The 14,317-nt window shown below is 36.6% G+C and overlaps 1 protein-coding gene across 3 annotated transcripts in view; it reads left to right on the top strand.

Moving 5' to 3' along the window:
* Positions 1-14,317, top strand: part of LOC112563258 (potassium channel subfamily T member 2-like) — a 50,342-nt gene that overhangs the window by 27,107 nt on the left and 8,918 nt on the right. The window contains exons 6-23 of one of the 3 annotated variants that reach the window (XM_025237093.1): positions 788-862; positions 1,328-1,414; positions 1,898-2,001; positions 2,751-2,937; positions 3,254-3,418; positions 3,999-4,135; positions 4,589-4,652; positions 5,066-5,174; positions 5,491-5,599; positions 6,071-6,220; positions 6,708-6,907; positions 7,385-7,525; positions 8,696-8,852; positions 9,837-9,878; positions 10,792-10,797; positions 12,976-13,081; positions 13,285-13,457; positions 13,589-13,660. In XM_025237093.1, the coding sequence (XP_025092878.1) occupies positions 788-862; positions 1,328-1,414; positions 1,898-2,001; positions 2,751-2,937; positions 3,254-3,418; positions 3,999-4,135; positions 4,589-4,652; positions 5,066-5,174; positions 5,491-5,599; positions 6,071-6,220; positions 6,708-6,907; positions 7,385-7,525; positions 8,696-8,852; positions 9,837-9,878; positions 10,792-10,797; positions 12,976-13,081; positions 13,285-13,457; positions 13,589-13,660 (2,084 nt within the window). The remainder of the gene's footprint in view (positions 1-787; positions 863-1,327; positions 1,415-1,897; positions 2,002-2,750; positions 2,938-3,253; positions 3,419-3,998; positions 4,136-4,588; positions 4,653-5,065; positions 5,175-5,490; positions 5,600-6,070; positions 6,221-6,707; positions 6,908-7,384; positions 7,526-8,695; positions 8,853-9,836; positions 9,879-10,791; positions 10,798-12,975; positions 13,082-13,284; positions 13,458-13,588; positions 13,661-14,317) is intronic. The other 2 variants (XM_025237094.1, XM_025237095.1) reach the window with 2 other exon arrangements.

Consider the following 14,317-nt stretch of genomic DNA (forward strand, 5'->3'; position numbering starts at 1 on the left):
AAATAAAAGAAAAATCCCATTTGTTAAATAGAGATGGTTACTAACAGCAAAACATTTGTAGCAGCTTGTATATATTGCATCTTTAGGAAATGGTTACTTGACATACATTTAGCTTTGTGGTATGGCCAGATTTTGTTTCAGTCATGCAAAATTTAGCAAGTTATTATAGTTTTTTTCTGAAATACTAACCGTGATAAATGGCGTGTTTGCATCTAATCTTCAATTGAGTTTTATTAAAAATTCAATATCTTTATTTATTTCATCAAAATGAAAGCCACAACCCATCTTGCGCTTCGTGCTTTTTCTTTCAGAAACAATAAATGGTAATACCAGTTTTATTATACTGGATTAAAAGCTTTAATTCAAAGAATTGCAATGATTACTAGTTTAGTCCATCCACCAACTTTGTTTCACCCTTAAACAAAAAAAAATTAGTCCATGCTTAGTCAATTGCATCAACAAATATAGCCAATAACCTAAATGTCAGCATGGCCAGTACTTGGCTATATTACTGTTACATCATATCACTGGTTACATCACCATGGTTACACCACCACAGCCTCCCGACTACAATTGTCTTCCTACTTCCACAAGTTCCATATCATCCTCACCTTTCTGTTATTGTAACTTTACATTTTAATATATTTTTTCCTTTTGATATACACTTAAACATATCACAATCTGTTTTCTGTATTCTACATCTATGCAACTTCATGCCATGCCTACTAGAACTTGTGCTTGAAAGGTTAACTAGAATTGTTGATATCACCTTGTCTTTTTTCTACAGGGGAAAATTCTGGACTATTTTTTGACACATGACTTTCTTCTGGAACTTTTATGTTCCCTGCCTATGATCGCAACGGTGAGACCATTGGAGGACAAGGGGAATGGGAAACATTGTCTGTTCAGTTTATAATGTTCTTTAAGGGACATGAAAAGGGAAACGTTGCTGCTGTTGAACCTTTGAGATATAAAAACTATCAGGACTGTTTTTCTATGAGGGGTTATTTCATAGTTGTTGCTGCAGACTTCACAATAGTTGTACAGTGTTTATTTTGATTTTAACAAAAATGTCTGATGATCACACAGCATGTAACACATTTTAGTTTTGCACAATGCTTGTGAGAGTATATATCTCATTTCTGAACTCTATTTCTCTAGGTGGTGTGCATATTCCCTTTTGTCACCATAACTAATAAATCTATGTAAATCTAGTGTCAGGTGTTAAAATTGTTTCAGTTGTGCTATATTCTGTCTTTAGAAACTGTTTTACTGAATGTGCTTTATTGCTAAGCAAATATACTACTGCCCTTTACTGCCCTTTCAGCTATGCTATCCCATGTACCTGAGCAACCTGTTTGTACCGCTGTTTCTGAACTGCTGGCTGGCAAGAGTGGCACTCAGAAGATTACTGGTAAGATAAGAGATGGAAGTGAGACTGGGTAGCAATAGTCAAAATGGTTTTAAAGACCAGTCTGAATCATAACTATTTTTTTTTTTTTTCAAATCACAAGGCTTATTTCATGGCTGCATCACGAAAATAAAATCTCTTATCTTTGCAAGATCCAAGCCTTCAAACGAAAAGAGATCAAAATCAGAATTTTGATTTAAGGCTTATACAAGGCACACATGGGGAGGAAGTATGTCCTCACTGGGCATTAGAATCTTGTGCTGAAATAGAACAGAATTATTTGAGATCATCTTTTTAGTCATTTGTATAATCACTGCTCTATATTTTGTGCAGTTTTGTAATTTTTAGGCATTGTAGCAGCTTGTATTGCATATGCATTGTGATGATTCATTGGCTACCATGAGAACATAGTTCTTACATAAGTTCAAACTACCTTTGTCTGTCACAGACTGAACATTTTCCATAATTTGTTTTCTTACATGACAGAATGATCTCCACCTTACCAAACAAAGATTCCAGACACTGTCAGTCACACTTTCACAACAAGTGTGGTTCTTGACAGTCACATTGTGTTGTCTTGTCTTCACAACGTAAGTCTGCTTTTTGATCTTTTTGACTTTTATTCACCATTGTCATATACTATGAAGATTTAGCTGCTATGAATTAGAAGCACGTTACAGCTGCTGCTGAGGTATTTAGTCTTTGGATAGTTTAGGAACTCTGGGTTCTTTAGTGTCTGTCTTGTCTTTTTACTTCTGGTCTTTAAATGCCAAACATTTAGCCAATGGCAGGAAAGAATGGGTTGACCAGAGGGAGGGAGATGAGAATGCACAGTGGTCATTCTTCACTAATTGCTTTCATCTGGCTCCCCTGCCAGATTGAATTGATTCTTTCTTGCCGGACAGTGAAAGTTCGGCCTTTAAATGAATTTAAGATATCAGCACCTCAAGTACATTTCAAAATGCAGTATTCTTGAATTACTCATTTTGTGAACTGGAAATTTTACACAATCTTCTCACCTAACTCCTTTTTGTCAATAGTGATTGTCTATCATCTTTAGATGCCTTTCTGTCAGCACATACAGACAGTTGGTGAAACAAAGAATCTACTGTGCTGTCTTCTTGAATTAGTTAACAGTCATTCAGGGCATTAGGTTGCTCGTCTTCATTTGTTAACAAGGTGTGATCCATCTTGGTTTGAGTGAACCAACCAAATTTAACTAGAGTCAGTAATGTAAATCCAGCTACATTATTAGCAATAAGAATGGCAGCTTTATAGGGATTTGTAAAACCACTCTAAGTGAACAATAATAAAAGAATTTCTTGTTTTCTGCCTGCAGGATTTGTGGCATACAACACATTCAACGCAGCAGTTCAGAGCGGCCGTTGACCATATTTGAGTCTGTGTACTATGTTATTGTGACATTCTCCACAGTGGGATATGGAGATATCTCCCCTGACATTTGGTTGGGCCAGCTCTTTATGATTGTGATGATCTGTGTGGCATTTGCCTTTATACCTAAGCAGGTACTGTAGTCTATTTTCTTGTACATTTAGTATCATTTATTTTGTCATTGTCATCTCACATGTGAGGTCCTTCACTTCATGTCAGTTTTATTACCACAAGTGCTGTATTGTCAGGATCAATAGCCAACAGTTGACTGAATTTAATGGAAATGTCTTTTGATTATTTATTTTCAAAGTAATAAAAGTGTTTTAAAAGTGAACCTCACAAAAATGACACTGTTATGCTGACTGTTAAAGGTATCTCAACGGAATGTGAAAATTCCTTGTGAGAAAGATTGTAAGAGTTTTTATTTTATTTTTACTGATTTGTTCCTAGCTTGAAGAGATTGGGTCAAGTTGGAGCCAACGCAAAAAAACAGGAGGGGATTATGGCAAACGGAAGTCAGCTCGCAGCAAACACATTGTGGTTTCTGCAACTTCTTTTACCTCAGAAGTTGTCATGAATTTTTTAAACGAGTTCTATGAGCATCCAAAACTTGAGGTAGGAATTCTTTTACTGTTGCTTAGAGACTATTGAAGGGCATCTAAAGTGAAGGAGAGGGAAGTGAGAGAAAGGAAGACAGATTGTGGGGGCAGTGGTCAGAGAGGCTACCAATACAGAGAACTTGCTCAATCCTCTTTGCATTTTCTATATTTGTCTTTTATTAGTCATCAGTACTGTTGCACTAAGTGCATGCTCCTTACAAGCTCAAGTATGCATTATATAAATCATGCGTTTATTATTATTATTAAAATTCTATTTAGGAAAAGAAAGAATAAAAGGCATTTGTGCCATTCCTGTCTCTTTGCACTTATGTGAACACAAAGGCACGTGAGGAAGTGAGATAGCTGTCATACTTCTTTATTGATTATACGAAAGGTTAGAGTAGTTATAGATACAATTAGATACTAAGTCTGGAACTGACTTGATATCTTGATATGGTTCTCAGAATAGTATGATATTGACCATATTTTGCTCATTATTGTTTCATTGTTTCCCACAGATTTTGTTCTAAAATGTTAGTTATTTCAATATTTGGTGGAATTTACATCAGTGTGTCTTCCTTACTGTTATGTTCCAGGACCATACTGTAATCTTGATGAGTTCTGAGGAACTGGACACCAATATGTTATTTATTCTTAAGGATCCAAAGTGGGCCAACAGAGTTCTTTACATACGGGGCTCACCTCTCAAGGATATTGACCTCAAGAGATGCAGGTAATAAGTTCAAGAAGAAGTTCACGCTGTGTTAGATGTTTATCTTACACAGAATGATTCAGTGTCTTTCCTGTCTTCTGCTCCTATTTTTTTTGTCTCATTTTTTTGTTGTTACCATTGTATGAGGATGAGCGTTGCATCATTTGCAATCACAGACAGCGTTGTAATGTTTTTCCTAAAAAGTAATCTCAGGTTGATGCAAAGGTAAAACTTTAGTGCTTAGTCCCCAGTGTTGCCCTGAAGAGGGTTTGATAGAGAAAGTTTGTGACTAAACCTAACTGTTGCCATTAGACGGGCCTACACAGTACAGTGTATTTTTTAAATGTGACCAGATAAAAGAATGGAATATCAGGTATGTCTTCCAATAAATTTAAGTAGGTTTTTCTTCATAGCTCTTGGTGCATAACACTTTCCTCCACTGACAGTCAATCCTAGGCTTGATTTCTTGTGCAGAATAAATGATGCAGAAGCGATCTTCTTTCTTGTGAACAAAAACTGTCGAGACAGAGATCATGCTGTGAGTATTAGTTTCATCATTGTTTCTCAACTATATCTCTTTTAAAACAATTTTCCATCATCAAAGTAATGCATGTATCTCGTATTTTTATTATGTATTATATTTTACATTTTTTATTTGGTTTGATTTAATACCTTTCAAGAAAAATATTTTATTTGCATTCAAAACTTATGTTGCCCATTTAATTTTTGTTGTCAAGAATGCTGAAAGGTCAGCTCTTGTCCAAATTCAGAGGAGATATAAAACAGAATTCATTTGTGCTTGTAACAGTATGCTAATGACATGTACACAGCTGTATATGTGTCCTAAATAGGTAAGAGTGCAATATAGTTATGAGCATGCATTGTGTTTTGAACTCGGTGTTTCTGTAGTTGTTAGTGGCATGAAACGTATTTTAAATCTGGTATCACCAGGATCAGCACACGGTACTCAGATCCTGGGCAGTGAAAGACTTTGCTCCCAACTGTCGCCAGTACATCCAGCTTTTTAGCTCGGCTAATAAGATGCATGTAAAATTTGCAGGTAAGAGTGAACATGTCATTCATATCTTCTCTTTGTCCAGTATGAGCATTCACATCTACATGTTGTGCAAGCATTTACATCTGCATCATGTTCATGCATATTAGATTCTTAGGGTGTTTAGTGGCTATAAACAAAAGTTAATATTTGCTATTTAGGAATTAACCCAACCTTGATTTCATTACTCTGTTTTAGACTGTTTTCTGAACACGATGATTTGAATTTGTGTGTGTGTGTGTGTGACGGAGAGAGATCAGTCATAGACACATCATCTTTCTGATTCTCATAATGTTCAACTTATGCTTATTTGTGCTATCAGAACATGTGGTCTGTGAGGATGAGTTCAAGTATGCACTTCTGGCCAACAACTGCTTGTACCCAGGGTTATCCACACTAGTCACCCTTATTTTGCATACTTCCAGGGGAAAGTAAGTTCTCACATTTTTCTTGACTTCTTGCATTAACAGGAGTAAAACTTACAAAACAGCCCTGATGGTTGCATGTTCTTCTGGTTTTTTTTTGTTTTTTTGGTGGTTTTTTTGGTTGGGGGGAGGGGGTTAGGGAAGAGGAAGAAGAATGTAATAGTTGAGTTCATGATTACTATAAATGTAACAGTTAAGTTAAAGATTACTATAAATGGTGAACTAGGGACCAGGAGCTCACCACAACTGAAAATGATGAATATGAGGTCAGTAGGAATCATCAAGTTAAATTTATGAAAATGTGCCACAAATCAAACATTTAGATCACACAGGTTTTTTTTCTCCCAGCCTGCTACAGTTTGGTATTAGAAGTGGACATGTGGGCTGGAGTGATCTAAAAATGATGTCTGCCTGGGCATAATTCACCCTCAGTCACTTTAAACCCTGACATATGGAATTAACTTTCTGTCATATTAGGGAAGGTCAGATGGCATCGGAAGTATGGCAGCAAATCTATGGACGCCATTCTGGCAATGAAATCTACCACATCCAGCTAAGCCGCAGCATATTCTTCCACAAGTACGAGGGTCAGCGCTTCACTCAGGCGTCGGCAGCAGTGCATCAGAGGTATGTTTAAGATTTTTCCAAGATACGATTATCTGTTACATTTATTGTTGTTTATGTTGCTTGTTGTTGTGGAGGAACCATGAGGCAGGTTCTTCAGTCTGCCAGTTAGTCCGGTTTGCCAACAAGGCTTTTATAGTTGCTTATTTGGCATAGAAAATCAGGCTTTTAATGATGGAGAGGAGTCAATACTCAGAATGGGCCTTCCAGAGGGCTGTCAATGATGGACAGTATGTTCAAGATTTGTAAGAAGCTGGTGGTGGACACAGGGAAACATGATAGGAAGCATTCCTATACACAAACACTGCTGTTTGCTATTTGGGATCTCCTCTAGTGGGATCTTGTTCTTGCATCTGCTGTTGCTGAAGTTCTGATGAACTTTTCTTGATGTTGCATTACACAATTTTATGTTTTTTTCTACGCTGGACTTTTTATAATGAAGTAGTGTTCTCACAGCTGATTTTTAGGCATCATGTCTGTTTCTCCACAGCTTTGGTGTGAGTCTCATAGCTGTGCTGGACATGACAGAAGCTGAACCTCGTTTAAAACTAAACCCTGGATCAGACTACATCCTGAAGGGCACAGATTATTGTTTCTACATGAGTCTGACCAAAGAAGAATACTCCCGAGTAACTCGCCCACTGGATGAGGAGCCATCACAGATGTCAGAAGAAAGACGGAAAAACATAGGTAAATAAGGAAGGTCAAAGCCTTCTGACACTGACAGTGATGCTGACAATTGCTTATTGATCCATCATAATAACAGTGACAGACTGACAACAGCTTATTGATCCATAAATAGTACACCCCAAAGCTTTTCAACAAAGAAAGCAACATATAGATATCATCATACACATCCATACAAAATAATAAGATAATTACGTATCCCAGATAGCAGTTCAGAGGAACTCAATATAAAAGCACAAAATAATACCACAACATATCCATATCCACCAAACAGACTCATACATTCATGATTCAGACAGCTGCATTCACTTATTCATTCATTTGATGATATTACTGGTAGATCATGCACTTGTCTGTCAGTAAGTAATAATATCAACAACATGTCAATGATGCAGATTCTGATTTGTATTCCATGTTGTAGATGCTGTGTTATCCATGTCTACCTGGTTTTCTACCAAGTATGTTTGCCTTTTTTCTCAGAGAGGCTGACTTTACAGCTACAGCAGTGGTTGCAGTCAGACAATGAAGTGGATGAAGATGACGATGAGGAGAGTGTTTTCAGTACCATCACCAGTAACATGGGAAATACACTGAGCAGGAGAATGCGTGGAGATCTTGAAGGTAAGCGCTGTAGGGAACCAAGAAAGTCCAATTAAAAACAGGGAGGGCAGTTAGGGATGGTTACCCTTCCTATGGTTATGGATGGGGCCTGGGCTTGGTCTGTAATTTTTTCACAAAGAACCCCACCCCCAAAAGCTAGACTTTGAAGAATGCTATAAAGCTGCACTTCTCAACCAGTGGTACTTGTACCCCTATGGGTACAGCAAGGGTTATGCAAGGGTACGCAGCGACATAAATAATTATTGTTTTAATATGAAAATAAGTACTTTTATGCGTGTGAGGGGTACCCACGGACACACTTTCACCTGTTGCGTGCAGTCCCCGAAAAGGTTGAGAATCTCTGCTATAAAGCATAGGCTTCACTTGTAGAGTTATTCTACCTTCAATAATTATACCCAGATCTGTGACGATCGTGACATCACACATGCATTAGGGTGAAGGATATAAACTTTGTATGGTCTTTGATCTTTGTTTCTTTAATCTATTGAGTTTTCACAACCATTATGCTAAACACTGTTACAATTGTTCCCAGTTAAACTATAACTTGTAAATATGCTGTTTGTTACTGGAAAAAAAATAAACAGTTACAATTAATTATTAATGCAAAGGGCTTGGAAAGGTCATCTGTCCCAGGGCCCTTGCTGGCATTTGGCAGGCCTGATTGCAAAGAAAGGTGTTTGATGAATTCAGTCCTGCATGTTGTGATCATGTAGTTAAAAAAAACAGTTGTAAGAACTCAAAGAAATATATTTCTACCTTTTTTCTTTATCCAGCTATTGTGTATTATTCTGTAAGCTAGATATACACTTATTGCTATCCAAATAAGTGCTTTTCACTGCTTACTATCAATACAAAGGAAAACATTTCACAGAATTTAAAAATTAACCAACCATTCCTGGCCCCCCAAAAAAACCCTTTGTAAACAAGATTAGACTTGGGAATCTCTTTCGCACAAGGTGTTCCTGAAGTGTGACATTGTCTGAAGATTGAAGGTGAAGGTAATACTTATACTTTGACCTTGTGTTAACAGAGATCACTATTTCTACCTTTATCTAACTCATCTGTTTCAAGTTTTCCAACCTCATGCTGCCTTTTTTTAGGTGGAAAATAAACTGATCTGTCTTGTCTTGAACTTGTCATGAGATGTTTTCATTTTTTCACCCCTGTCAGCACTGCCACTTCTTAATGCTCGAACCAGTCAGAGTACGGGGATACAGTCTGAGCTGAACAGCTTGCCGGAGGAGGGCGGGGCAGACATTGTGGATCGAATGTATGAGAACACATCAGACCGTGTCTTTCAGCAGTTTGGTGATGTTGGCCAAGAAAGGTAAGCCAGATGTTAAAGTAAATCAGTCTTAAACACAGATGACAGTGTAGTATTGCAATGAACACCATGTGTAATATGGAGCACTATGTACAGTGTGAATTATGGTTTATATTTGCCCTGTGAACTTCAACATGAACATGTACACTTATTCCAGTGCCCTAAACATCACTTGAGCTTGCAAAATTTCCTTAATTTACTGCATGGGTGCTTTACTATATTGATTACACATTTATATGTAATAAATTACTGTTTGTCAGTGTGTGTACATGCATAAATGCAGCATCTCTTTTGAATCCATAAAATAAAAATTGCTATTTTGTCTACATTAAGATCTGTACAATGTATTCAGGAATAAAAATGTCAAGAAAGGAACAGAAAGGTACTAGTCCAGAAGGACATGGGAGTGTTAGATTTTTCTTGATGTTTTGCAGTCTTAAGAGGCTTTTCACAATGGTAACAGTGATAATGATGTCTTATAGCTGTATCAAAGATTTACTGGATGATTATGTTTCTGGAATGATACTTTCATAACGAGAGTGTAGTTTTACTGAGGTATGTGTATTGTAGTGTTGCCTGAGTGTCAAAGTTGTTTGCTGGCATAATTCCCAACTGTTACTCAGCTAATTTTATGTAAACATGGTTAACCTCAAGCTTATCAGGCTTAACACAGCATGTAGACCAGGTTACCCTGAGTTATGCTTGGATTTAACCATTTTTACATACAATTTTGTGCCTGAGCTCAGGGTTAATGTGAAGGAGGTTTAATGAGAAGAACTACAGATTCAGTGACAAAAATAATAGTACTAGATACAGTGGCAAAGATAAAAAAGACAGAAAAAAAAATTCCATCATATAAATAGCGTAATAATCCTTTCTTTCTTAAGATCAGTTGATGGTGATTCAGAAAAAGAATCACAGGTTCTACAAGTAAACATCTCCAGTTGATAAACCGATGCTGTAGCTTGTGTGTGGTTTCTATTACAGTCAAAGAGATCATCTGAAGTACCCTATCCACTTGATGTCAGAGTCAGTAACAGCAACTCTTTGATTTTTGCTGTTGTATTCAGTAGAGTAACCTATTCAGGGCATCAGCATAGACCAGAACAACTAGAAATGATCTGGCTTTGTTAACCCTCAGACCTTCTGACCAATACTGTTATCCTGCTAAACAGATTCTTGTTGACTGAAAGCCATAGCTGCAGTGTCTGAAGTTATTTCATTATCATGTTAAATTGATTGCTATTGATTGGGAGTAATAGCTGCAGCTAATATAAATTTATTTAACTTGTGTGTGCATTTTTAAAAGCTATTTGTATAAATAGTTACTGCTGCAGAGTGAATGCTCTAAAAATGAAGTGTGACTTTTTCATAACCCACACCATACAACTGATTGTAATAACACTGCTTTTTTGCTAGAAGAATAGCTTAGAAATATTATTGGCTATAATTGTATTAATTAATTTGAAGAATGTTTTCCCCTTTGACTCATTTAACCTTGCTTTTATTGTGGCTGAGCTCACACCAGGTTCGAGAACTCTAATCAAATCAGTTTTAGATTCTGAGAGTCACCTCACAGTGTTTCAGTTTTAATCGCTGTGTCTAACAGAGCATTTTGATGTTGTATTTTTATGAAATACTATGTTGTGTAAATTTTGAATATCTGACAATTATTTTGTTCTTCTGTTACTGTTTTTCCTACTTATTTTTCTTATTTGGGAACGGTATATAAGTAGATTGTGAAATCTACTCCTACTTTTCTTTTAAATTGCATGCATCAATTCTTTTTCAGTTACATGCAAATTGGCATGTTAAGTTTAGAAGTTAGAAATCTGGGTTTGGCACCTGCATCTTTCTTATAGTTATCATTGTAAGAGTACGCTACACTGACGTTTCAATGATGATTTCCAAGGGATTAACAATCAGTCACATCTGACCTCAGTTTCAGGTGAGAAGTACATCTCTGCTATGACCAGGTCTGGGTTCAAAGTTTGCCAGGTCCAACAAACTCCTTCCTATAAGCTGTGTTAATTCTAACCGCCACTGAACTATCTGCACACCAACAAAAATCATGCTTGGTGTTGCAAGCTAATCCACTAAATTGTTTGCACACAAGCAAAAGCCATGCTTGGTGTTGCAAGCTAACACATCTCAGCTTGTCAATTTGCTTTTCTGGACTTGCTGTATAACTGATTCTTTCCCCTTAGCCTGAATTACTTTTTTCGGATTGTTAAAGTTAATGAGTCAGCAAGTGTCTGCATGATTGTGCAAGTGCATGAAAGCATGCTCCTCTGTGTGTGTGTGTGAGAGAGAAAAGGGGTTGCGGGGGAATGAAACATACATGGATATCAAATATCAGAAATGAGGACTAACACAGCTACCTTTGTTATGCACAGAAAAATACCCATAACACTGAAGAACTAAATAGAGTAGAGACTTGAAGACAGTTTAATTTGTCAGATCGGTATTTTTGTCAGATCAGTTGTGTCCGTGTTAGATTGGGTCTGTGTCACATCAGATAAGTGAATCTGTGTCACATCAGTGAGTATAAGATTGGTGGTGATGTAAATATGTCAGGTCAGTCAGTGGACCCCTGCTTTCAATCTATAGTGTAATTAATATAGCTTTTATTGTCTTATGTAATTGTGTCTTTATTCTCACAAATGTTTGTTCATATTCTGAGCCTCACTTCTGGAAACCAAAGCTTAATTTCTCCAAGTCTAATATACATTTGTAATATAAATTTTAACCAGTACAATTTAAATATTTTATTTACTCTAACATTTAACTGATATAAGCATTGTTTGCATTGTTTGGTTGTATGAATATGTTAATGAGAAAATGTGTAAATGTGTGTATGAGTGTATACTTGTATATGTATAGATTTGTTTCATTTACATTTGCTCAAGTCAACATGTATGTGGTATGCACATAAAACGTAATGCAACTAAATACACCACTGTTTCACAAAGACAAGGTGATACATTGTTAAAAATACAATATTATACAGAAGCAAGAGCCTTTAGTAGAACCTTTTTTCTTTATTATCTGGCATGCAGAGTTTTAAGCTGAATGTAGAAGATTGCGTCCCACTTGTGACTACCCCTTACAATGTTTGGAAACTTTGATATTTGTGTACACTCATCAAGCAGTCTGCTGGAAAACTTTTGATGCTGGAAGTTGATGAAGTTATTGTAGCAGTTTACATGCTGCATGCCTTTCTTGTTGCTCAGGAAGTACATGTGCATACAAATGCAATCACAAGGGGAAGCTAAACACACATTACATGCATAAGGGGAGACTACAAGTGAAATCTGCAAGAGGAGGTTATACAAATAGTATGTTGAAATGGGTTGAACAGACAGAGCGGTGGTGGAGAGAAAAGAAATGGAAAGCCAAAAATGCAGTAGATGTTGTTTAGATAGTATAAGATATATTTCCACAGTAAGGCCTTGTTGAACAGCTAGAATGTTGGTCTGGTGGCTTTGTAGACTGTTTCTACATTCCCAGCAAATACAGCAGTTAGACGACATAAAGACCTGATGTACATAGTAATTCTTATGTTATTTTATTCATCAGCTTCAAAACAGAAAAACAGTCACTATAAATTCCTACAGCTTTGGAAAAAAAATCTTTAAGTCACAGCATAATAAAATGTAATGTGGCATGGCATATACTAGTCAGCATGTTTTTAGCATGTAGTGGATGCCAAAATGTTAAATGAAACCTACACTTCACTTTTTGGAATGGTTAGCATTGCTGAATCTGTCTGGAGCAGTAGTGTTTATTATTGTACATTGTATATTTAACAAATGTCTAAAAGTAATTTTTGTATTTCTAATACATAATTTCTTCATGTACAAATAATAATTTGTGGAGAATTATTGCTCAGTCTTGTTTTTATGCATATTTATAAATTTTATTTTGGGTTTAGTTCATCCAAAATATAAAATTCTATAGTTACTAATCTCTATCAATTACTTTGTTGAGCTTAAATAAACTGTGGATAAAAATATTCAGAGACCTGTCTAAATTATGGGATTTATGTGTGTTAAGTATTTTAAAGTTGCTGTGAAAGTTTTAAGATGACACTCAGTAACCAGGAGCTGTGTGATTACTGTGGCAGTTTTGTCACCGGTCCACTGCCTTGCACCATCCATGTTGGTTCACGCCGTATTATTTGTCACCTTCATCGACAACCACGTGCTTTATGCTGTCTGAAATGGGGAGAGGTAAGAAAATCTTTTGGCTGAAATCACGTTTTTGAGTGTCCACTGCTTGAATGTTAAAGTGGAAAATAACCAACCTGATGTTATATATTATATTTCTTTTACTCTTAGAGCCCAGTAAGACCAAATGTAATTTCTTCCCATGACATCTAGTCCCACCTGCATTACTTTTTTTTCATGCAATTGATTTGTTCTAAATAAACCAGGATTGTGAACATTGTGGCTTCAAGAAGGCCAGTGATGACCGCTGGAACAATCAGCTAATCATTGTCTCAATCCAGGAAGTGAGTCCAGCTGTCTACAACTTCATCGTCCCACTGCGCTCCAGCTATCTCTCCCTTGGCTCGCTAAGTCCCATCATCCTTATGTTGCATCAAGAGTGAGTTTCATTCTCTGACCTCTGTCCTTGAAATTTATTTTCTTATTGTCTGTCAAGCTTTAAATAAAACTATAACATTTTAAGTTTAGAAGATTCTAGTGACTTCTTACTGTATTATGTTCACTTTGCAGACCTGATGACTTGTTCATGGAGACCATTGCACACTTTCCCCTTGTCTACTGGATGGTGGGCAGCCTACACAGGTCAGCAACATTCTGAGTTAGATACAGAGTGGAACTGGCACTTATGTTAGAGCTAGGGCAAGGTAGTCTCCCACTCCTGACTGGAAAACCTCCCATGTGTTCCCTTCCAGCTTCCTAATATAAAATTACGCCTGATTTATCAGGGAAAGTAAAGGTGGCAGAAGTGGAGGGCTAGGTTTTGCCTTTCACATTCTCAGGTGAACCATTTACTTTCACTGCCCTGAAGGACACTAGGCTTCAGGACTCTTTACCTTGTTATCTCGTTAAACTTCTCTGCAAGAAATGGTAAATTAGTGATGGTACTTAATATCTGCACACTTAGAGTATGGAGACAGCAGTGTGCTGTCATTTAACATTAACATGTACAACATGGAAATTAGTTTGTGATTGTGCAGTACTTCACATCTACCCATGATATGAAAATTATTATATAAGATAATATCTGATACAGACCTATAATAAAAACACAGCTATTTGTGATCACATTTCTTCCACATCCACAATACATAAATGAGACATTGTTGACTACAACAATCAGCACTTTAAAAAAAAAAGTTAAGGAACTTAATAGTACATGAGGGTGATGACAGCAGACAGCAACATCTAGTTTAAAAAAGTAAAGGTGAAGGTCATCCTCTAAACCTTTTAGGTCACTGG

The sequence above is a fragment of the Pomacea canaliculata genome, linkage group LG4, assembly GCF_003073045.1.
Source record: "Pomacea canaliculata isolate SZHN2017 linkage group LG4, ASM307304v1, whole genome shotgun sequence".
In the NCBI taxonomy this organism is placed as follows: Eukaryota; Metazoa; Mollusca; class Gastropoda; order Architaenioglossa; family Ampullariidae; genus Pomacea; species Pomacea canaliculata.